Consider the following 26,420-nt stretch of genomic DNA (forward strand, 5'->3'; position numbering starts at 1 on the left):
ACCATAGCCTCACGATTTACCGTTGTTAATTGTTTAAAAACGATCAGGACACTTGGACATTACGTGCTAAAAGTGTCCCATGTTGCCCAACCCTACTATACGAGCTTTTGCAAGTGGGCTGCACCTCTGACGGATCCATTATAGATTTAAATGTGGCGTCACCTGAAAAGTTTTAAAAGCGTGTATAAATATATTCTAAAAAAGTGCTTCAAAGTACGGTTTTGAACATTTTTATTAAGTGTTTTCAATTGCTTGTCATAAAATCGTCGGCTTAGCTATTGATAACACTTCAATACGAGAAGCACGCGAAATGGACAAAGGAACAATTGTAATCGAGAACTACTAGGAACGAAGGCTTCATTGTATAAGCGCAGTTGAGGTTATAGCGCTGATGTGTGTACAGTGTACACATAGGTATTGTAACATAAGTTGTAATACTAAGTAACCAAGCAGATGGGTAGAGTTTTAAGGTTATTTTAGGAAAATTTTGTACGAGATTTTAAAACACTTTTTTACGCCAAAGATTAGGTTATTATGTTTTATGATCGTTTTGATTAAAATTGTTGGTATACTGGTAACTTCATAATGTCGATGGCTCATCCGTTGCCAGGTGGTGGTCGACGAAAAGTAGCGCGACATCGTCAACAAATGGGTCGGGTCGCGTCTGCCCCTCCAGATATTATTCGCTTGCGGCAGATGCTTCGACCTTTTGAATTGGCAAAGATAAATAAGATACGGGTAAGCTGACTTGTTTATACCTAAAACATGAAAGTATTTGGAAATAACGTTTTTCAAAGGGTTTCGGGATAGTTTACTTTGTCAGATATAGAAAGGTTTAGGCTTTAGATACTCAAAGATGAACTTGTTTAAGTGCAAAATTCATCCCAAACAAAATCAAAATTCAAGATATAGTCAATTTAAAACTCTCATAAAATCAGTAGAGGTAAATTATTTCTGCTTTCTATGTTTGGAAATCATAAAAAGCGTTGTTATTTAGTGTTTAAAACTTCGATCTGTACTGTATCTATGATTTGCGTGATCTTTCAAACCTACGTTGTTAATTTAATATATGTATACATTACGGTAGAATTAGATTGGATATATTTCATTCTCCTTTCTCGTCACATCATCTCGTAGTAAACAAAGTATATTTACATAATTATATAACCATAGTCCCGCGACTCTAAAAGAGCGGTGGTATTTGTTAAAAATGCGATCAGAAAATATGGGATTTAGGTGCTAACATTATCCCATTTTACCCCATAGTACTATGAGCCAAATTTTAATAACCCTTGTAAATCATTTATATTTACCGATAAATTCTAATTGACAGCAAGATGCGAAAGAATCATGGAAATGTGAACTCGATCGTGAAAAATCAAGTGTGACGTCATATAATGGGTCACATTCGCTTAAATTGCTGGACGAACCTACTCAGACAAGACTGAGACCCTCTTCACCTCGCAGGCAAAATAATCCGCACCCTCAAAAGTAGGTTTCGGTGTTTGACCTGTAAGCATATGCAAGAGCTATAACATGGTTGACATCACTGATTTGGCAATGTTGCTTAGTGCTAACAATGTTTGCTTGGAAATCAGATGCACCGAATTCGATACTTGCTGCTACAATGCTGCTACCATTATAGAAGGGTGTTACCCTGGGCAACAATTAACTGCAATTGCTCGTGTGAAAAAAAGTACAAAAAACAAACTGTAACCACTCACATAGGTAAACTTGTAGTAACTCGTCAGCGGGTAAAAGTGTAGGGAATATAGGCTTTCCGCGTCTCTATGATAGCCAATGACCCGATACGACGGTTAAATATTAGTCTGATCATCATAGCGTATTTGGCGTATCATATATACGTGGGCAAATAGTTGATAAAGATACTTAACGGTTGCTCCAACACTGTGGTGACTAATATGAGTTGTCTATCTTGTCAGCTATACAGAAAACAAGAGATCACAGATCTAATGAGTGAGCACGTTTTAAACTAATTAGCATAATATAGTAGAGTCGGGGAAGATGGGACACCACATAATATCCAAATAGCCTGATCGTGTTTTAAACAATTAACAACGGTCTGTGGAAGTCGTGCAGATACGGTTTTATAATTTATTAAATGTTCTTTGTTTACTACCAAATGAAAAGAGAAAACAAAATGAAAATGTGTCACATCTCCCCCCACCCTACTATATTAATTAATCCTTTTACTACAATGGTCGACTGGGCTCGATCAAAAACAAATCTGAAGTAACCAATAAAACGGGTTCTAGTCGCCATTGGTGACTGTGAAGCAGTAGGCAGAATGTATTTATACATGTTTTATAACTAATGAAACTTATGACGTATGAGGATTGAGTGATTGGTAAAGAATATGTGTAAACACGCTTTGTAGAACTCATGTAGCATGTGTATATTGTAAACTTAAACTAGTTAACGTTGTCATCACTTAAAAACGTTTGTTTTCATGAATTTTGACAAATCGTAATCACGCAGTAATTAGGTAATATTAGAAGTTAACATTAATCATATGATGTTGAATTAAAAATAATGTTTTCAATTACGATTAAAGATAATAAGGTATAAGAGTAGTGCATTTAATGTGTCCACACTTAAATGGTAATAGTTTGATTCAGTCATGAATCGTTGTGAAGATTTCTTATATATATCTTACCAACACGTGCAGTCGTAAACAAAGCCAAAACTTGTGTTATACCAATTACTGTGTTATTACTGGGTTCTCGATATGGCAGTTTCACTTGACTCGCAAGCGTTATATTCATTAATTACTTATTAATTAGACGATTTCATACACTGTGGTTCATAAGACTAAACGTAGTTAGAATTAATGTATCGAATACATTTGATTAATTAATGTTAAAGTATAGTAGGGTGGGGGAAGATGGGACATTTGTCAGACGAGACTATTTTTTAATTTTCTTTTTACGGACCCCCATTTAATGATAATCAGGAAAATAAGGTTACAGAATTATTCGACAGTATTATCACGACCTTATAAAATGCCCGTCAAAGCTGATTACTGTTTTTAAATATTAAAAAATATGTAAAATAGAAACAGTATACTTTAAATAGGCAAGAAAATGCGAAATAGTAAGGTGCCATTTTTTAATGCCCGCTAAATCATAGTAAAGCCAAGGATTTTTTTTAGTTTGCGTGTGCAAACGATTAAACTAGTTTCATAGTATCATAAAACAACCTTGAATATTTCGTACAGTTTGATTTTGTCTCATAAAACTAGTTTTAGTTTTGTAAAAAAACAAAGAGATATAAGCATAAAGAAAACAGGCAGGTGTCAATATGACTTTAATTTGAAATAAAAACAACTAAAAATATCAGTTTAACGGTATATATATAAAGTTTACATGGCAAAGAAACTAGCACAGCCTGTTAAACTCGGTAGGTTAACTACAAGTTGTAGAATACTGCTAATGAAAATACATTTTAATTTAGAGTCCCATCTTCCCCCACATTGTAGTTTTGCATGTTTTTATTACCAAACTTTGAAAGATTTGCTTTTAATTTAGTAATTTTTACCTCAGGGGGTTTTCAACTATAAGATACTGATATAATAAAAACATAATATTTTGAAAATATATTCGAAATTTGGTCATTTGCACTTGGTGTTAATTTATAAGAAGGGGCTTGTGCCAAAAACAGAGTAGTAATACCCAATTTGTAGCAAAAAATAAAAACTTTATTAATAGTTTTAGACAATTTTCTGTTAATACAAGTTCATATACATTTGTAGGATACAATATTTATCCATTGATGTTCGAACATCACCCATTGTCGTTCAAACAATACCAAGTGGTATGCAATAATATAACTAAAAACTATAGCAGTAGGGCAAGAAAAATAGTGTTTAGACTTAATTTTCAAAGCGTACAGTATATTTCGTGTTATTTACGTATATTTCTATTTATAAATACACTATTTAATCAAAATTAACAATGATTTCAAACTGTCCCATCTTTTCCTGTGTGTTTTCGAATTTGTAAAATTTCACTTGTTGTGCGGATCGCTAAATAACTCATCCTCGTGTGTTTTATTATATTTTAATAAATTGGTGTCAAATAATAAAGAAATGATAGTACTAATTCGTGGTATTAACCAAAAACCGTCATCTATTTTGATTTTGGGAATATGTGGCAATATGTGCTTAAGTGTCCCATCTTCCCCCATTGTACTATACATTTTAGAAAAAAATAAACAAACAGAAAAGTAATCGTTAATTACTCGCTAATTAGGCGATCGTATGCAGTATGATTTATAAAAACTGTGCTTAGTTCAGAATATTTTATAGATTGCAATCATTTTAATTAAAGTTTAACCGGTATATTTTGAATTTAGCGCTTTTGATCAAACAGTAAAGTAATCGGTAATTAATCGCTAATTATGCGGTTTTAAATCTGAAAATGTAGTCTAAATATTATAAATATATATTATGATTTCAATCAAGAGTTAAAAAAAATGCTAGAAATAAGAATTAAGATAAATGCGGAAAAAGTCGCGCAAAAAAACAACAACAAGAAGAACAACTGTTCGACTAAAAAGGATCTATATGACCACTAACATGCTCAATAACGTGCTCAACAACAATCCTCCATAAAGTTGAATACGTGCTCGTAAGCGGAAACGGGGGTGTATGAAAACAGTGTTATAATCTTCCACCATGCAAATATAAAGCAAGTTAGATTCAAAAACGAAAATTGGTTGATTAACTATTGTTATGTTTATGGACAATTTATACAAAGTTGGCCCAGTTGGATTTAAACAAGAAGCAGGATTCGAATTTGTTTAAAGACTAATTTTTTTCCTTAGCGTTTTCCTGGTGACAAGATTAAAAAAGGTGAAAGGATGTTTTGACGTAGACGAGGCAACGGTTCGAAAATGTAGAGGTAAACTTATGTTCTACAGTTGTCCCATCTTCCCCCACCATACTATATGTGTTTCTGAGGGCAAAAGTGGTACTACTACCCATTGTATTGCCATAAAAGGCAACTATGAATGTTTACAATATACATAGTTGTGCAATGTTAACAAGCATAATAGTATGGGGTCTCCCAGTTCGGAAGTACTAAACATAAAAGTGCAGAAAGATGTATATTTAGTCTAACGGTTTTCAACAAGAACTCGTTATCCCCTAAACGTCAACATACATGCAGACGTATTAATCTGATCCAATCCGATTTCATTGTTAATAAAACGAAGAACAAACCTATCCACGAAAGTTCCCAAATAAAGGAATATGACGGTTGGCCAAACAAACTGTATCGGAAAAGTTGTTACAACAGTTTTTATACCGCTGTGTTATTTCTGGATGTTTTGCTAGTATACCGCGGTGGGCGATAAAAATTCTTTCTAAGACGTTTACTTGCGCCGTGTGCAAAACACCCTTGTTTTGGACAATTGTCTCGGATTTTTTTTCTCGAACGTTATGTTAATAGCATGGGTATCGTAGCAATACGACTCTTAATAGGCGTTTAATTGTTAAAACACGAACAGAAAATATGCGTGCAAGGTCCCATCCTACGCTACAGTATATACAGCAATCCAAGACGACGATCATTAAAATCAACTTGAACACTAATTAATCATACACCTCAACAAAATCAACAGGTGATGAAAAAACTCGATTGAATGAATTTGTCAGCAGCCATGAATCCGAGATTAGACGAGCGATGGGCAAGCTCCCGAACCGACCCAACACGTCGGTGGTTACGGAAAAAGAAATGTCCGCCGTGATTGGACAAGTTCCTGCTCGTGCAGCTGAAGCATGGATTAAGCTAAGTAGTGATAAAGGTAGGCTAAGGGTTTAATGGAGTAGTTATGTCTAGTTACATACTTTTTTTTAAATACCGTAGCGAATATCAAATTAATTAAAAATAACGAAGAGAAGGGAATAAGTAGTAAAACAGCAGTCGTTAAAATATTTCACGGTGAAAAACAGCGTGAATAAAAGTGTCAAATAAAATGAAGTATTTTGCGTACATTGCTCCTGTGTTACGTTGATTTATACAGGATATTTTTTCCGAGTTGAAAATAAGTTAATATATATCTTTTGTAGATAAACAAGCCATCAGTAAAAGATTTCGTGAAACGGAAAGTCGAATTAAATTTGAACTTGACGCATCAGAAGCAAAGTTCGCAAAGTCTACAAAAGGAACAACTTGTAGAAAGTCTTACCCAAGTTTGCGAAGACCGCAGCAGCAAAATATTAGAGAGATATATTCGTCGACGCGCTGGATTAAAAAAGCCGGAAATCAAGGTAGTTTATATGTGTGTTGACTGTACATCGCCAATTGTATTTACGACGATTAATAAGCTAATTTGTCTCCCGCTGCACCTCAAGCATGGTTGGAATGCTGTTTAGGTAAAGATACACTTGTATCGAGCTTCTGGAACGTTTCGTTGTGCTCCGTATTAAATACATATATAAATAATGGTATAGCTCACGACAGTTTACAATCGCTCGTCCTCTTCGAATTGATTAAATAATAAATAAACAACTTGGGAGAACCGATGTGACTGAACACACCCGCAATTGCTCCATTCTATAACCTGGTTTGTGTATATAAGTATTCACTATAGAATTGTACATATTGTCAGCCATGGGGTACAGAAACCACAATCTCTCCAAAAGTTGCATATAGTAGAGTTGGGGAAGACGATATCTCTAAGCACAAATTGACCAATACAAAAAATATATAAAGAAACAAAAAATAGATATGGTTTTGGTGGGATAACAAAAATTAGTACTATCATCTTTATTAAATGATAATTCAAATAAATCTATGAAAACACACGAGAAGTTGTTTATCGATTTGCACACCAGGTGTAATTTTACCTATTCTGAAACACACAAGACAAGACGGGACAGGTTAAAATCGTTGTTAAATTTGATTTATAAGTAAATTTAATAGAAATACACGAACACTATACACGAAATGATATTGTACGCATTAATAAAAATTAAGCTTAAGCATTCTTTTTCTAGCCCCATGTTTATATTCACTTTCGTTTCTATATCAGAAGACTAACTTAATAATAATTGACAAGAGAGCACAGCTCTAATGGATGAACACGTATAATTTAAATCGGTGAAAGAAACACCAAGTGGTCTCACTGCTGCTATTGTGAGTCTAAAATCAAGCAAACACCCTGACTTTTCAATGTGTTTGGACAACTATGTTTTGTTGCAAGCGTAAAATGGCTTACATTTACCCTGTCAAACATCTTTAGAAAAAATATAAGATAGCCCATTGGGTTTAAACGAACTTCAAGTTTTGTTTGCGTTTTCTTTTTGTGGGAAGGTGTAAAATAGCTTTTATTAATCTTTTAATACATTTTTTTGCAAAATAATATAAAATTTACCCTTATTAAATGACTAAAATGTTACCGGTCCGTTTAATTATTGCAAGTTCGTTATGTCCACAATATTCAGTTCACTATGTCCGCTACGTCGGCTACGTCCGCTATGTGCACCATGTTCGCTATGTCCACTATGTAGTGAATATCGTGGCCACATCGGACATGCACTAATTTAAGGTACCCAAATTTCACAAATTACCCACTTTTAGGTGTTGTTTTTGACTTTTTTCAAAACAGAAAACAAATTACAGATGTGTTTTAGACTATCAAACATTTAAATTTGTTTTTAAGTCCAAGCTTTACCTAAATTTACTTTTTACGTAACATTTTATTGGCTGTAGGAGATATTTTTATTGAGATGTCGCAAAAGTAAACAGTAGGTGTACCCAGAATCTGCATTCTCCAGTTACCTAACGAAATAGATAAGTCAAATCGACTACTTAAAATTCAATTAAGTCGAAGTGTATTTGTATCATTAAAAAAAATTACGCCTGGTCCCTTTTGTACGTCGCAACCACTACATTTTTCTAAAAGCAACGCCACTGCTGTTATATTGCAAATAAACCTATTGGGGGTTGCAACATTCTAGTTTTACAAAGAATAGTAAAGTTTGACAAAGAATACATAAAATGTTTATGTATATTAGCTTATTGCACATTTATTACTAACTGCACACATACATCAATATTTGGATACTATAACAAATAAAGACGCATTGTGTGAAATGGACCGTGAGAATACTGTCGAATAACGCTGGAACATTTTTTTGTCTATTATAAAATGGATGTCTTATAAAAAAATATTTAAAAAAGTCATATATGTTCCTATCCTACTATATATACATGGTATTGTTATAAAATAGACATTACCTTGACACGCAAAAAAGTAAGTGGCAGTTTATTCTTTCAACGAACAAATATTTCAGAATCAAAATCGGTTCAAAAGTTGATTGAGTGTCTTCGTAAATCTCCACCCCGAAGTCTCCCCAAAGAAGGACCACACTTTCACATCACTGATTACTCGCCCATGTTCGCCCCTGTACCAAGAGAACCGTATTACGACTTCCAAATTCACCCGGAGTGGCACCAGCCGTGGCACAAGAAATATGAGTCATCTACACAAGCGTAAACACATACCTACATTATGCACCGTTGTATTTAACTGTAAACAATCTGGTGTTACAATGCCGTATTATACACGTAATGCCGAAATTAATGTAGGTATGCTAGTATGCTGTACAAAGTAAATTGCATCAAAACTCTTCTGTTTACTTTTTTTTTAAATAACTTACTGTAACATGCTCATTTTACAAGCAACGCAAACAAAACGTTTTAGAGATTTTAGATTTTATCTCGCTTTTGCATAAAACATCTTATAGTAGGGTGGAGGAAGATATAGGATACTTTTAGCACATAATATCCAAATATCCTAAACGTTTTTTTAAACAATTATTAACGGTCTATGGGAGTCGTAAGAGAGCAGTTTTATAGCTTTTTGTTCTTTGTTTACTAACAAATGTGAGGAGAAAATGAAATGAAGGGTGTCCCATTTTTCCCCATTCTACTGAAAAAGGACGTTTTAATAAAATATTCTGGTTCATAGGAGACAACAGTATTATACAAAAAAATATTTTATAATAAAAAAGGGACCTATGGTAACTATACATATAATACAAACAAGGCCTCCTACTAGGTTACCTGTCGGTTAGAGGCAGGCGCGATAACCACTATGCCACGGCGCCGGATTGACCATCAAATGTACAACTGCTGGTTGCTGAGTGGTCCTGTCATACATCTAAAGAAAGCATACTCTTTAGATTAGACCATATATTGCCAGTGGATGTCCAAAACCATTACATGAAGAAATTGGTAATAATGGTATATTGATATTACTTGCGTTGGATTCGAAACAAACATTGTTGTTAAAGTAGGATGAGCAAGATGGGATATCCCTTTACTCTATTTTCTCTTGCCATTTAGTACTAAACAAAGAAAATTGAAAGGATTATAAAACCGTATCTTTACGACCCTAATAAACCGTTGTTATTCGCTTAAACGCGATCAGGATGTTTGGATATTATGTGTTATAGGTGTCCCATCTTTTCACACCCTACTTTTTACCAAGCAGGCAACATAGCAGAAAATACTTTTTCTTTGTTATGGCCAATATATTTGTTTTCTGGGTGCAACTTGTAACACATTAAAGCATACATTGTCACTGTTATTCTTTTACATAAAGACTAATGTCAATTATCAAGTTGTTTGAGGCAATAAAATAAGTGTCAATCTGACAACACAGAGGCCCATGAGATGATAAAAATCTAGACACCCGACTGGAAATTTTTCATGGTCGACACATGTGAAGCTGAAATATATGGGCAGTGCTGTTGTAGGCCTACGACACACACGACGTTACCTTACGCTGAATTAAGTTTCAATGCACCAACAATATATTAACATAAAAAACACCAGAAAGGGATCTTGTTCCCTTGACCGTTGGATTAAGTCCAACTCTCTATCAGCTAAACTAACCGTGCTGTTACGTTGTGGGTATGAGCCCACATACGCTTATTTACTTTTCTGTTGTGTGTGCTTTTAGGTTTGCATTATATCAGTCTTTGTTGTGTGCGATGTTTAATTTGTCGATTTCATTGTCTGTTTTTATTGTTTTTTCTTATCACTGTTTCACTTTTGTTCACTGTTGTCACGCTTGGTTTCTTTGATTGTTCACATGTTTAAGTCTCGGCGTTTTCTGTGCCGTTGGGCTGATTGAAGTAATTTGCGCGTTTTCTATTTTTCGTTTCGATTCGCTTGTTGGGGTAGTTCTCGTTGTATCGTGTTGTTGAAAGGTTGTGTAATTGTATTAGAGATTGTGCATTTGAGTCGTTTTACAAAATACGGTGGTTCTTAGTAGTTACATTGTACCTGTGTACGCTAACTTGTTTATCGGTCATTGCCACTTTTATATTTTAGAACGTCTGTTTTTATATTTGCTTTTATTTAACGATATACGATTTCATACAGTTGTTTTAGTTTAGAGCAGACTACGACAGGCAGGCTCCGCGATTGGCCGTTATAAGGCAAAGTTCCGGACCAAACACCTCAAACACGTAACAGTGCCCTGCCGTTGTTTCGGTAAGACATTAGCCTATGGCCTATATAATGGTTAAACTGAGTTTAAAAACACCAGCGACGTATCAACATTCACGATAAGCGTCTTGAACACTTGACCATAGGATTAAAAGTCAACGATCCACCGACTAAGCTAACCGAGCTGTGCTGTTGTATAACCCTTCGACAGCACCTTCGAAATGAACTTACTTTGTATAGAGTTTCAAAGCACCAATCAAATGCAAACATAACCACAGCCCTAAAACGGACTTGCACCTATGACCGTTGGATTTAAAGTTGAACGTTCTACCGACCGCGTTAACTGGCACTGCTGTTGTTTTTTTTTATATTATATTAACTAACTTTGATAACATACATTCAAAACGGGACATGAACCAGCGGCCGTAGAAATAAACGTTCAACACTTCACCAGTTTAGCTAACCGAGATAGGCCATTGATGCAACACGACTTTATATAACGTTGAATTGAATTTAAATGGAACAACAGCATAATACCAAAAAATAATCCGTATAAGGGACTAAAACTCTTGTCCGTAAAATTAAAAGTACATCACTCCATCAACTGAGCTAACCGGGTTCTTTTTTTTCATATGACATTAACTAACGTTGATAACTTTGATAAAATAATCCTAATAAAGGATTTGAACCTTTGCCCGTCACCGACTAAGCTAACCGGCCGGGTTATTGTTTTGTTTTGCTACGATATTTTCTTACATTGAATGCACCAAGAGCATAGTAACATAAGGAAATACTTGACCGTTGGATTAAACATCCAACGCTCTACGCCCCACCGGCTGTGTTAAATGGGCCTTGCTGTTTTTTCTATATGAATTTAACCAAGGTTTAAAAATGGATTTACATTAGTTTTCACAACATTTTTAACGAGTCCGGCCCGTGGTGAACGTTTAAAAAAATCAAATTTCAAAGTTGTAAATCACGTCACTTGCGAAACACCCGGCCTATCAGAGGTTTATCATTTATTGTTGCAGTTTTGATAAATAAGCAAATCAAAACGTTAAATGTAAATAAACTTAACGTGGTCGGAAAACTGATGTCGTTAGACGGATTTTATGTTTCATACTGCTTGCCCCAAGCTACGAGTTATAACTTAGTGGGTGATTTTGTTTGTACTGATTTCGAGAAATTTATGTTGGGTGTCTTGCGCATAAACCATGGCGTCCTCTATATCTGCCCTCTCTTATAGAGGGCGCCATGGCATAAACCCAAACGTCCTCAACGGTAGGAGCGACCAAAGTTAGTATAGACCAAGTTAGGAAACGGATTGTAAAACAAAGAGTCTTGTTATCCATTGTCTCGCGTCTATGACGTCATAGTCGTCACCATTACGGAGCCCACGGCATAGCATTTTATCATTGCTGGGTGCTGTATTTCGTTTATATATTGCGATTATTTTAAAACCAAGCACTTCTGCGCGTAAAAATGGATTTCTACTAATGTTATATCTTATCACAATAATAAACCTCACAAAAATAATCAACTTTTATTGAACACTCAATCGATTAAAGAGAAAAAAACAGAAAATATCAAGTTTACTAACCAAAAACATAAAAGAACATGTTTAAAATATAAAAATACAAACAAAAACGCATAACATTACCATAAACTAGTGTATCTAGCTGCACTTTTGCATGTAAATTGCCGTGATTTTACTTTTTGGCTCACAAACTTAACACGTATACCCGGCAACGAAACTTAAGGTATCTTTGTAAAATTTGCCTAATATCGAAGTGACATTGACGAAAACAATACTGAGTTACTATTTTTGGTCCTCTGCTTGAATTAATAAGCTACCTTTTCGGCGTTCCGGGTCTTTATGAAATCGGAAAACGCGAACACCTTATCTGCTAGTACTTAAGCAGTTTGGAGCTGCATGTCCGCTCATGTTGGATTATAAATGTAGTATATAATGGCTCTGTAGATTCGTAGGTATGATCATATACTATTATGTAAACTAAGCTGATTGCTGCTAGTCTTAATCGCCAACGTAAAGTAGGGGAGACCGGGGATACTTCGGACGCGGGGATACTTCGGACCATGTACATGACGTCACAATAGAGCATTGTGATATCATTATTAACAAATCTTATTGTTTCCATTACAAAGCAGCATAATGTTTGGGGGCATGCACAGTTCAACCGATTAGTTAAAATAAAAAAAGTTAGTTTAACAGAAATATCTACTTTTTAAGTTTTTGGTTGTAAGGGTATAGTTTGGTTACTGATAGCCGAAATTAATTCTTTTGCGGTGGAAGTCGTAGTTTAGAAGCAACACTTCAATAAGCAAACGTAGATTTTGAGCAGGAGGTAAACAGGCGGCTATGTTTTTGCTTTTTTTATGTCACCATGTGTCTGGGGATACGTCGGACAACATGCCCGAGTTGGTAAGGTGTATTATGTTGTATGCTCACAATAGTTTTAGATCATAAAAAATAGTAAGAACGTTTAAAAGAAAGACGACATCAGGAGAGTATCAAGCGACTGAATGAAAAAAAGCTATTTTCCAGTTATTGAAGATGATACTCGTACAGACAGGGGACTATTAAGGATTAAGATTTCTCATCAACCTTTCCTGTTTTAATATGCGCTCAAGTACCAGCTTAGCCTAGTCGATTTATATATTAGATGATTCATTATTATTTCGTTTGTCGTTTTTACCAACGGTGTCGAATAAAACCAAAAAACGTATACTGTCCGAGGTGACCCCGGACATGTCCGATGTTACCCCGGTACCGGGGCAACACCAGACACTTGAGAGCCTTCGGAATTTGACCTTTTTCATGTATTTCTAGTTTTCTTTGGCATGCGACTCTCCTACCCTTTTTCGGCAAAGCATCACCCTTTACAACAAACTAACATTTAAATTCATGTGATGCATATAAAAAGAATTATTAGCAATTTTCAAAAAAACGTCCGAACCATCCCCGGTCTCCCCTACCCTGTTAAACCACACTGTACGCCGAAAACCAGTCAAAATATTAATTTACTCCACATTAATTCCTAGATTTTATATTATATTACAAGATTTATATTATAAATTATATTTTAATGTTAAAACATCCGCTATACGTGTTTTCTAGCTTTGTATCGCTTACAAGAACTAAATGAACACATGCCGACCATGCATTTGTATAGGCGATTAACGCTCTGTGGGCTCCGTAATGGCGGACACGAGCGACGTTTCCTAACTTGGTCTATACTAACTTTGGGAGCGACTTGCCTTAAAAAAAAAGGAGCGACTTGCCTTGAAACCGTAATCTTTTTTTGAAACGCGGACGCGCTACCATTGTGCCGCGGCGGCCGACTGTATTCTACTATTTTGTTGGCGACAAAGTAAGCTTTGTAGTGAATGGTCGTATGCGGGGCACGGCCCCTCAGGCCCCCCCCCCCCCCCTTGGCGACGCCCATGCCAGTATCTTATAGTTGAATATCTCCTGAGGTTTAAATTACTAAATTAAAAGCAAACCTTTAAAAGTTTGGCAATGAAAACATACAAAACTACAATGTGGGGGAAGATGGGACTCTAAATTGAAATATATTTACATTAGCAGTATACTGCAACTTGTAGTAAACCTACCGAGTTTAACAGGCTGTGCTAGTTTCTTTGTCATGTAAACTTCATATATATAACGTTAAACCGATATTTTTGTTGTTGTTTTTATCTCAAATTAAAGTTATATTGACCCATGCCTATTTTCTTCATGCTATCTCAGTGTTTTTTTTACAAAACTAAAACTAGTTTTAGGAAACAAAATCGACTGTACGAAGTATTCAAGGTTGTTTTATGAAGCTATGAAACTAGTTTAATCGTTCGCACACGCAAATACTATGATTTAGCGAGCATTAAAAAATAGCACTTTATTATTTCATTAAAAAATAGCACCTTACTATTATTTTAATATATAAAACAGTAATCAGCTTTGACGGGCGTTTTTTAAAGTCGTGATAATACTGTCGAATAATTCTTTAATCTTATTTTCCTGATTATCATTAAATGGGGTCCGTAAAATAAAAATTAAAAAAAAGTCTCGTCTGACAAAGTGTCCCATCTTCCACCACCCAACTATACACTTAATATGTATGTGTTAACTTGGACATGATTATAATCTATTAGAGTGCAGTCGTGAACATATCTGATCCAGAGTACAGATGTTTATTATCTATTGCTGCCCGCTTACATATATTATAGAGCATATTACTCAGACCTTTTTCATTATTTAGATATTTTGTCAGAATTTTAAAAAACAATTTTAAAAGTAACAGTAAAATAAAATATTAAAACTACATGAAAAGTAATTATCAAAGTCGCACTACGTAAAAATACGTCAGGCTTTAGATTAAAAGCAAATAAAACATCTCCTGCAACTTATAAAATCGCAATTTACTGCAACATTCTAAGTAACCCGCGGATCAAGTAAAGTTCACAGTGGAAGTGGATGTATTCTGTACAAAGGCCATTAACACTTCGAAATGGTTGATTCTTGGCGCCTATTATAGCAAAACAAAAAACATTTGTTCAACTTAATAAAGAGAATCGAGCATATACAGGATGGTGGTCGGAAATTGTTCCTGTTTCATTTAAAGTATGACTGTCAAGTAGTCGAAGCCCTCGATAAAATATATGGTCAACCACAGCAAAACGGTTCAACAAAGTTGATTCATACAAATGTGGATCCATCCCGAAATGAACAGAACATTTAAGATCTAGATCGGTTCTCAAAATATTCAGTTCTGGTTCAAATGGGTTCAGATTAAAATCGCCCATTACTATCACTGGGACATAAGTGTCTAGCTTGCGCACTTCATCCGCAATCCACTCGAGTTGAATACGAGACATGTTTGAGAGCGGAGGACTCGTCCAATTTTTAAAGACTCCATGTAAATTAAAAACGTGAAGAGTCAGATTTGAAGTAGTGCTGGTATTAAGACGGAACTCAGTATGTGTCATGGTATAGTGCGGCAATTTTCTATTCTTTTTATCTGATGGTAGTATATGTGCTGTGTGATTTATGACGTTACGTTTGGTAAGTATCCCAACGCCCAAACTTGATTTTAATGGATGAACACCAGGATATTCCTTCATTCCATCAAGTGAATTTTTCAAATATGCCAGTATATCTTTTCCTCCCCAATATGCGGGAAGCGCATCCGATTCTTGAAGGCCAATAATATCTGGCTGCATCTTGTTAAGAACAGTGTAAATACATGGCAGGTTATCCCGTCCGTTTAAATCGTGGCCGAACTGAACGTTCCAGGATGTCACAATCAGCGTGTCTTGACTAAATCTTGGATATTCGCGCTTTGTAAATTGTTTCATCGTCTCCTGGTGTTGGATCTGACATTGATGGGAAGAAAGGCTTGTACCAACAGCCAATCCAACGCACAAAACAAATAATGTGATTGCGACGATAATTACTGGTTTGATGTTATTCCGACATTTTCCTTTGATATACTCGGAACAAGAGGAAGGAGCAAGTTTGTTGGTAATAGAAGGACTCATCTGCTTTGGATGCAGTCTGGTATCAATCAAGATTGATAAAATAGATGCAGAGCTAACAAGCGCGATTTTTAAACCAAGAATCACATCCATTCTTCCAAAAAATATGAGAGAAATCTTTGGATTGATAAACAGAATGAATGCTATATGGAGAAGAGTGAAACCGAGGCCAGTGAACCAAGCTACGATTCCCGGTAATAGATTAAAAAAAACTGTGTTTTCCTGGAAGCGAAAAATAACCCAGCATGCATCAAAACTTATCACCAACGTCGTAGGAAGGATTAGGCAAATAAGACACGAACCAGGAAAGGCTAAACCAAGTTGTCCTCCGTGTATAATCATGGCAGAAGCAGACGCCAGCAAAATTGTGATCAACGCAGTTAAACTTATCGGCGCAAGACGTTTATTTCGTAGAATCTGCACAATAAAATAAGTTTTTTTTTCCAATATTTCTGGGCTACTGTCAATTTTAACTAATATGGTTATACTATTTTTTTTAAAAACTATGTCATATGTTTTAACGAAATATGTTTTAAAACATAAGGCGCAATATAACGAATTCCACTTCTATAAATCAGAACGATTTTAAGTGAACAAAGCTGAAGGGGTCTGGGGTGCAACAAAATTCTTGTGCTACATAATTTAATAAGTTTTGTTATTTCTTTACCATGTAAACTATACATACAATATTAAAACGTTATTGTAATAGTTGCAACCCTAATGTGAGCCACATTAAACCCTACCGATTTTCTCAAATACAGCAAAAGGCGTGGTATAATACTACACTAAAGCACATATTGACCACTGTTTCAAAAATCATGATACCTATGCTTTTTGGGTGATATCATGACTTTTTATTATCTTACCTTTATTAATTGACAGCACATCAAAAATTATACTAAAACTCACAAGCAGTCAATTAGCGAATCGCAAACAGGCGGGCAATGATGGGATAGTATAAAAGCGTTGTTCATTTTAACCAATAATAAATTTATTATTAGGAATACACTTAAACAACAATAAATAATAATACCTGCTTTGGAATCTAGATCCGTTTATCTTGCCCATTGGTGTGATACTTTAATCTATATTATAATTCAATTACCCAAAATGTATAAATAACTTATTAACAAACCTTTAAAAGTTTAGCTATAAACACCTGCAAAAAAAGTGGGGCAAGATGGAAAAAACAATTGACGGAATTTGTGGGATATTATATACTACAAAGTATTTTATTCCTAATTTAAGTAACATAGTAGGATGGGGGAAGATGGGACACTTTGTCGGACGAGACTTTTTTAATTTTTTTTTTACGGATCCCCATTTAATAATAATCAAGAAAATAGGGATACAGAATTATTCGACAGTATTATCACGACTTTATAAAACGCCCGTCAAAGCCACAGAAATAAAAAAGATTAGAACGCGCAACTGCCCAAAATCTTTTTTCTATTCACGTGACCGCCAACTCCGTCCCCATTTTGCTTGGTCTCTATTGTAAAAGAAAGGCGCATGGTAGTTTTCGAAGGTTTAAGCTGTTTATTTTAAAAACTACACGAACTATTCAAGTTTATCAGGTCAATTTAGTTATTTGGTAGGTTAACGCTTACAGTTTACCACTTTTTAGGTAATTTAATTATTTAATAATTTTAATTAAAAACCTTCAAACAAACGTTTTTTTTAAACATATATATATATTAGAAAATAGTTGTTTTACTCTATAACTTTAAATCAAGTCAAAAAACGAAGAAAAGCTACATAAAACGCCCCCGAATCCATTGACTACAACAGTAAACGGGAACGACCCGCGAAAGAGAGAGAGTGTATCACCTCTCTCTTTTGCCAACAGTAGAGATGCGCGTTCTATTCTTTTTTATTTCTGTGGTCAAAGCTGGTTACTATTTTTAAATATTAAAAAAAAGTAAAATAGAAACAGTATACTTTGAACAGGTAAAAAAAAACGAAATAGTACGGTGCTATGTTTAATGCTTGCTAAATCACAGTAAAGCCAATATTTTTTTTAGTTTGGGTGTGCAAACGATTAATCTAGTTTCATAGCTTCATAAAACAACCTTGAATAGTTTGTACAGTTTGATTTTGTCTCATCAAACTAGTTTTTATTTTTGTAAAAAAAACACTGAGATAGCATGAAGAAAATAGGCAGGGGTCAATATGACTTTAATTTAAAATAAAAACAACACAAAAATATCGGTTTAACGTTATATATATGAAGTTTCCTTGGAAAGAAACTAGCACGGCCTGTTAAACTCGGTAGGTTAACTACAAGCTGCAGAATACTGCTAATGTGAATATATTTTAAATAGAGTCCCATCTTCCCCCACATTGTAGTTTTGTATGTTTTCAGTGCCAAACTTTGAAAGATTTACTTTTAATTAAGTAATTTATACCTCAGGGGGTTTTTAACTATAAGATACTGATATAATAAAAAGATAATGTTTAAAAAAAATATATATTGGAAATTTAGTCATTCGCCCTTGGTGATAATTTACAAGAAGTGGGTTGTGCCAAAAACAGAGTAGTAATACCCCATTTGTAGCAAAAATAAAAACTTTATCGATAGTTATTATCAATTTTCTGTGATTACAAGTTCATATACATTTGTAGGATACAAAATGTATCCATTTATGTTCGAACAATCTGTAGGATACAAAATGTATCCATTTATGTTCGAACCGGCGCCGTGGTATAGTGATTAGCGCGCCTACCTGTAACCAATAGGTGATGGGTTCAAGGCTCGACGCTGCTACCATTGTTGGCGTATGTGTCCTTGTGCAAGACACTTAACGGCAATTGCTCCAACCCAGTGGTCACTAATGGGTTGTCTAAATTATTAGCCATACATAAAAAAAAAATAATCACCCACAAAATAACATACATGGTAACTCGTAAGCTGGCACGAGGTGTTAAACCCGTGTTATAACGACTGTCGTTTTCCAGCCACGCGAGGATAAAGTAAGTTACATTCATTCATTCATTCATTCATTCAACATTACCCATTGTCGTTCAAACAATACCAATTGTTATGCAATAATATAATGTATAAACATGTTAAAAACTATAGGTAACATGTTAAAAAAAGTAGGGCAAGAAAAAGAATCTTTAGACCTAATTTTCAAAGCGTGCAGTATTATTTCGTGTTATTTACGTATATTCCTATTGATAATACATTTATTATTAATCAAAATTAACAATGATTTTAAACTGTCCCATCTTATCCTGTGTGTTTTCAAATTTGTAAAATTTGTGTTTTATTATATTTTATTAAATTGTCAATTAATAAAGAAATGATAGTACTAATTCGTGGTATTACCCAAAAAAACCGTCATCTGTTTTGATTTTGGAAATATTTGGCAATATGTGCTTAAGTGTCTCATCTTCCCCCATTGAACTATATTGTCCACTGCCCAATTTTTTTTCTCAGTATCTCAGTTTTTTTACAAAATTAACATTAATTTTATTAGGCGCGTTTTTTTGGGACCTGAGGATATTGTTTAATAATACTGTAACATTTGTTTTCGTCTCTCATCAAATGGGTAGATTTACAAAAGGTTTTTCAACGTGCACCGTATAGCAACCTATACCCCATCCCACTACTGATATCTCACATTTTTTGTTGCTAATTTTATTAATTCCTGACCATTTTTATCAACAACGAGAGTGGTTTAAACAAACTTCAAGATTTCAGCAAATGGCTATAAAATTTAGCGGGCATTCGCATTCCTAAAATTCATTTTTTAAATGTTGTGTCTAATCCACAATTTGTTGATAGTGAATAAGAACAATTGGCTTAGGAGTGCACTTTACAAAGCCGTGAGTAGAGTACTGCTTATTACTACTGTATTACTTCTACACGTTACAGAGATAAATAAAATGAAGCCATCTTGCCCGCGCTGTTATATATTTATCAAAACTGATCGGTTTTTCATGCTATATAAATTATTAAAAGGTCCAAACCAGAATATTTTGTATACCTGAAAAGACGAAGAACATTTTTTCCCTTGGTTTGTCGAGATCATATTCCATGGTCTCGCTACTCCGATTACGACGCCAATTGCAAACAATACCAGAATAATTACTCCATTGGGATAAGGCGATTTTTCTCCAAGTCGGCATGGCAAGGAAGGAGAACTGAAAATCCATAGAAATACCATTAAAATAGCTCCAATCGCTAACCCGGTAACCATTGAAACACATAGTACCAACATTTGGTAACAAGCAGTGTAACATTTTGGATTTTCGATTTCAAAAGTATTGGAAACGTAGGCAGTCGATGTTTCAGAAAAATACGATTTTATCGTCACATCAGGTGGATTTCTTGTTTTTTCGAAACTGACAACCTTTTCAGATCTGCTGTAATTCACTTCACTATTCTCCGCGACAGTCGAACCTGTGGATTTTCGCGACGGATTGTCTGTACGAACTGCCGAACAACGAGACCTGGTTTGTATGACATAAATTGGAACTCTATGTGCAAGAACAAACATCAAAAGAATAGAAGGAGCTTGCCAGGTCTCGTAAAAAACATTCATTGACGACGAACACCATCGAACCATCATAACCAAAAAAACAGCGGCGAGAAATTCATCAGCAAGACGTTCATTTCCTTTCCATTTATTTTCTTCCTTTGTTATACAACAGTTTGCTATTACCCCACTGCATGAAATCCTGTTGAACATTGTGTTCCTTTGAAATGGACCTTGAGTTGGTTTCGTGACAACCCACATTGTGACGAACGGTATTAAGGCTACAGCGGTTCCCAACAACCATGTTCTTGCTGAAGGTGATTCGCCAAGAGTTTCACTTGAAACCACCAGTAAAACGCATGGTGCGAATGTTGATAAAGTAAAAATTACCTCCGGATTCGGTCGGTGGTTTCTTAAGGCGGTAATACACACAAACAGGGGAGTGATACACGTGCATGAAACGAATAGAGCGGCCGCCCACAATGAGAAACCACTAGTGCCTGGTGCAGTAAAATGCCACATGTTTGCTTCCACGAAGGACATGGTCACGCACCAGTTCGCTAATATGATAAGTATGTGGCCACAAACGTCAGCCAACTGACAATAAAATGTTTTGGATATTGCCATTTTCGATACAAAACTTACGTACCTGTCATGTAAAAAATGTAAAGCTGTTAGTAATTGCTATATGATAAAATAATAAGAACAGGATAATCAGTAACTATAGTGTCTTTTTTTATTATAACTACAGAAGTAGTTCCCCTTATCTGAATCTATGATAAACAAATTTTAATTTAAAATCGCTTTCCAGTTATCTTTACATGTTTTATTCAATGGTGCCATGTACAATTTAGACAAGACAAAATATAACATGTTGTACTGTGTTATAGGGGTAATATGATATGATTAATAGACAATAAAAATGTTGCTCTTTGATCAGAAATAGGACTGAAACCAGAATTTTGCTTTTATGTAGTATAAGGTCACCGAGTTTTATGTAATATAATGTCACTTACATGAGTTAGTACTGCTAGGTATTTAGTGTATCTGTTATGAAAATACTGTCACTCATTATTGGTTTTTGAATAGTTTTAGCAGCATATCTAACATTAATTACCTTGACTACTATAGTAATACAATGTGAAGTTAGTTGGACAATGGATACAAAACAACCTTTGCTGTAGATCAATTAGGACAAGTGCAAAGGTAAGGTTTTATGTGCAATAACACATTTCGAACAATTCTAACAGTACGTTAGCCTACACATACAGAAATTTGTTATTGGGAAAACTGCCATTAAAATTTATGTTAAGTTTTATGTGGTATAAATATATACCCGGGGCTTAATAAAGACAACCATTAGAAAGTTTTAACATATTTTGAAGCCAGCACACTAACTGGTTATTAATAAAAAAAATAAGGTGAAGTCCGGCGCCGTTGCAAAATGGTTAGCGCGTCCGCCTCTAACTTAGAAGTAAAGGGTTGAAGGCTCGTCGTTCTTAGCATTACGGGCGTATGTATTCTTTGGAAAGACACTACGTTCAACCGAAAAATTAAAACATGATAAAGTCTATGTTTTACATTTTTTTGTTCTTGAAGAAGAAGCATTCATTATACCAAATCAGAAATAAAATTTGAATTTTCTTCAGTATTTTAGAAACTAGAAACGATCAAAGTTGAGTGATTTTTTTTCTTATGGGCAATCCCATGCATTGTCGAAACAGCCGTTTTTTTTAACTACAGCGGATTTTTTTCACGCGATTTTTGAGAAGTCGAATCGTTTTGGCAAACTTTGATAGTACGTTTAGGCTACATTTGAACATATCTATCCATATACAAATTTTCGTTTTTCGTTGGTATGCCCTTTTATGGGCAATTGCTTTAACCCACTGGTCACTAATGGGTTGTATAAACTATAAATAATTACCAGTCATACATAAAAATGCCACTCTCCCAAATAATTGCCTACAAAGTAACGCACAAATTGTTACTCGAAACCTGATACCAGTATGAACATTCGTGTTATAACGGCTTTCGTTTTCCGGCTAACGTAAGATAAAGCAAGTTACGTTAATTCATTCAAGTATATAGTCGATTTTTAAAACCTTAAAACTCCACGTCGGGGCCTGCAAGACTCTACAAAATATGTATGTGCTACAGCACGGCATATAGTTATAGTATGATTTTCAATATTTAAAAAAATATAATGCGGTTTTTGTATGATATAGTACAATGGGGGAAGATAGGACACTTAAGCACATTTTGCCAAATATTTCCAAAATCAAAATTGACGACGGTTTTTGGGTAATACCACGAATTAGAACCAATTCAATAAAATATAATAAAACACACGAGGAGTTATTTAGCGATCCGCACAACAGGTGAAATTTTCCAAATTAAAAAAAAACACAGGATAAGATGGGACAGTTTAAAATCATTGTTAATTTTGATTATTAACTGTATTTATAAATAGGAATATACGTAAATAACACGAAATAATACTGTACGCTTTGAAAATTAGGTCTAAACATTCTTTTTCTTGCCTTAAAGCTATAGTTTTTAACATGTTGCCTATGCATTATATTATTGCATAACAATTGGTATTGTTTGAACGACAATGGGTAATGTTTGAACATCAATGGATAAATATTGTATCCTACAAATGTATATGAACTTGTAATAACAGAAAATTGATAATAACTATTGATAAAGTTGTTATTTTTGCTACAAATTGGGTATTACTACTTTGTTTTTGGCACAAGCCCCTTCTCATAAATTATCACCAAGTGCAAATGACCAAATTTCGAATATATCTTCAAAATAATATCTTTTTATTATATCAGTATCTTATAGTTGAAAACCCCCTGATGTATAAATTACTAAATTAAAAGCAAATCTTTCAAAGTTTGGCACTGAAAACATACAAAACTACAATGGGGGAAGATGGGACTCTAAATTGAAATATATTTACATTAGCAGTATTCTGTAAACTTCATGTAAACTTCATATATATAACGTTAAACCGATATTTTTTGCTGTTTTTATCTTAAATTAAAGTCATATTGACCCGTGCCTATTTTCTTCATGCTTATATCTCAGTGTTTTTTTACAAAACAAAAACTAGTTTTATAAGCCAAAATCAAACTGTACGAAATATTCAAGGCTGTTTTATGAAGCTATGAAATTAGTTTAATCGTGCGCACACGCAAACTAAAATAATTCATTGGCTTTACTATGATTTAGCGAGCATTGAAAAATAGCACCTTACTATTTCGCTTTTTTTACCTGTTCAAAGTATACTGTTTCTATTTTACACATTTTTTTAATATTTAAAAACAGTAATCAGCTTTGAAGTCGTGATAATACTGTCGAATAATTCTGTAACCTTATTTTCCTGATTATCATTAAATGGGGGTCTATAAAAAGAAAATTTAAAAAAGTCTCGTCTGACAAAGTGTCCCATCTTCCCCACCCTACTATACAAAAAGTTCTTACTATTATATCATTACTAATTGACAGCACTTGTATATTAATGGACCTATTTAGCGATTTGTAGCCTAGTAAACTAGGACAATTTAAGCAGCAATGTAGGAACAAATAGTACATTATGAAATCCCCGTTACCTTTTGATGGGTCCCTCTAAAATGTCAGTGTGCGCAGTGTGCGCAGTGTGCCGCAGTGTGCCGCAGTGTGCCGCAGTGTGCCCAGTGTGCCGCAGTGTGCCGCAGTGTGCCGCAGTGTGCCGCAGTGTGCCGCAGTGTGCGAAAAGTGTAAGAAACATGGGCATACTACGCACACTGCGCACACTGACAATTTAGAGGTACCGCCTTTTAATGATAGCGAATTTATTATTAGAATTATACGTAAATAACACGAAGTAATATTCTACGCTTTGAGTTTTGTGTTACATTTGAGTTAGCCGTGAGGTACGAATTATTACCAGCGCCGTGGCATAGTGGTTAGCGCGCCTGCCTGTAATCAAGAGCCCGTGTTATAACGACTGTCGTTTTCCGGCCACGCGATGATAAAGTAAGTTACATACATACATACATATACACACACACACGCACGCACGCACGTACGCACGCACGCACGCACACACGCACACACACACACACACACACACTTGATTCTGACCAAAGGAAACAAACTATGCCTGACGTAAGTTGAACAAGTTTGTACATAGTTAACGCCCATTAAACCTGCAGTTGTATGTTTTTTACATTTAGTAACCCATAATTATAAATGTTTTATCCAGACGAAAGATTCAACTATAAAAACGTAAACAACAACAACCATATTTTGGTTTATTTACCATACTCCGTAACACCTTTTCCTCATACGGGTATTGTTGTTTTGTTGGAATAAATATAGAAGGTCTTCTAATGCCGACCTAACTGCTTGCTCTCTTAACTCTCTCTATTGGACACTATAATCCTGATTTGGTATTAAAATCGTACCGTTTGCGTAGTACAATGCAACTAATTTAACGCTTAAATCGCAAACGCTACTGAAAGCAGCAACACAATTGCTTCCTTTGGTTTCTATTCTTATTCTCAGAGTCGGCCCTTACATTTCAGAATCTGTTATCGCTTACCAATTATACTCGATGCATTCTCTTCTCTTTTAAACTCTTGTCATGATGTCAGCCAAGCCCTCAAGCCGGTTCGTAAATTCGTTAAAACAATCAGTTTTAATAAAGACAATGGTTCCCAAATATTTAGTTACGTCAACAAAAGGGTTAAGTTGTTCTATTGCGATCGTAGAATTACATACTTTTTATATAGCCACAAAGAAATTTTATTTTACATTTTAACCTACCAATGCAGACAAAAAATAAAGCATTATACTTCCAACAGCAATATCTACCGCACTGTATTTATAATCCATGTAGCCTACACAATGTTTCTACAAAACAAGGAACTGCTAGCGTGCACAAAAAATATTACGTAACAATCGCATCATGAGTTTACAATCAGCGGAAATGTCCCATACACCTTGGTCTATGGCGCTTTTGTCTAAAGTGGTAAATGCTGCTTGCATTTCTATATTCTGCAATGATCACCCTTTTGTTTGACATTTGAAAACTTTATCCTTATAAAAATCCAAGAATTTTAACAGCTACCTTGCCAAACTGCATTGTATTAACAGCGCGTATAGCCAAAGGCGACATACCGTTCATATAGCATACCAACCACCTAAAGTGTTGTTAATGTTTTGGCTAAAACTAGAATTTGCAATGTACTGTATTCTAGTGTAATATAGCCATAAACATAAACCTTATCTGTGTCATCACTTAAAAAACCATTTTACTTCACGAAAAACAATTCGAAAAACATTTACGATTTGTTTCAATTTAAACAACTAAAAACAACTGATTGTTGTTGAGTTTGAGAACAAACTAAATCAAATTAATATTACAACAGTCCATTTTAATTTAACTGCAATTTTCCTACAATTTAATTATGACAGCATAACATTTAATATAATGATGAATCCGATAACTACTCCGTAGTCAGTGTTTTAATTGTCATAAAGCAGGTTCACATTATAAACACATCAACAGGCAATGTTTAAGTATACAAAAGAACAACAGCACGCCTAAACCGGAAAATGTAAGTTGATATGTGGTAACTGTCGGCATACATTCAACACACAACTGCAACTAGCATGCAATATACTAGGTATAGTACTCTGTTTTTTCCTGCTTATATGTATGTCAGAAGTAACGGTTCTAATATAACATATATTATTGTCATTTTTGTATAACCGATGATTAATCATTCGCCTAGATTGTTCTACCAATCTACCCAACGTCAGGTCCGCAAACGGCGCTTGTGTCCGCCATTACCGAGCCCGCAGAGCGTGAATCGCCTATATACAAATGCATGGTCGG

The 26,420-nt window shown here is 34.8% G+C and overlaps 2 protein-coding genes across 4 annotated transcripts; one reads left to right on the forward strand and one right to left on the reverse strand.

Annotated features, from left to right (window-relative positions):
• The first annotated feature begins 491 nt into the window (after positions 1-491).
• LOC149730956 (uncharacterized) lies at positions 492-16,460 on the forward strand. Of its 2 annotated transcripts, none has more exons than XM_089884999.1 (6): positions 492-738; positions 1,334-1,491; positions 4,846-4,922; positions 5,644-5,826; positions 6,092-6,292; positions 8,321-16,460. In XM_089884999.1, the coding sequence occupies exons 1-6, from the start codon at positions 586-588 to the stop codon at positions 8,521-8,523; spliced, it is 975 nt and encodes a 324-aa protein (XP_089741125.1). In that variant the 5' UTR covers positions 492-585; the 3' UTR covers positions 8,524-16,460. The 2 variants fall into 2 exon arrangements, with proteins under 2 accessions (XP_089741125.1, XP_089741126.1); XM_089885000.1 differs by lacking the exon at positions 492-738 and adding an exon at positions 788-943.
• LOC149730957 (uncharacterized) lies at positions 14,681-25,623 on the reverse strand. 2 transcript variants are annotated; one of them, XM_089884987.1, is made up of 3 exons: positions 20,265-25,623; positions 20,033-20,189; positions 14,681-16,457 (listed from the first exon to the last, which is right to left on the reverse strand). In XM_089884987.1, the coding sequence occupies exons 1-3, from the start codon at positions 21,149-21,151 to the stop codon at positions 15,060-15,062; spliced, it is 2,442 nt and encodes an 813-aa protein (XP_089741113.1). In that variant the 5' UTR covers positions 21,152-25,623; the 3' UTR covers positions 14,681-15,059. The 2 variants fall into 2 exon arrangements, with proteins under 2 accessions (XP_089741113.1, XP_089741112.1); XM_089884986.1 differs by having other exon boundaries at positions 20,033-25,620.
• Between the last annotated feature and the right edge of the window lie 797 nt (positions 25,624-26,420).

The sequence above is a fragment of the Ciona robusta genome, chromosome 9 (genome assembly GCF_009617815.1).
Source record: "Ciona robusta chromosome 9, ASM961781v2".
NCBI lineage: Eukaryota > Metazoa > Chordata > Ascidiacea > Phlebobranchia > Cionidae > Ciona > Ciona robusta.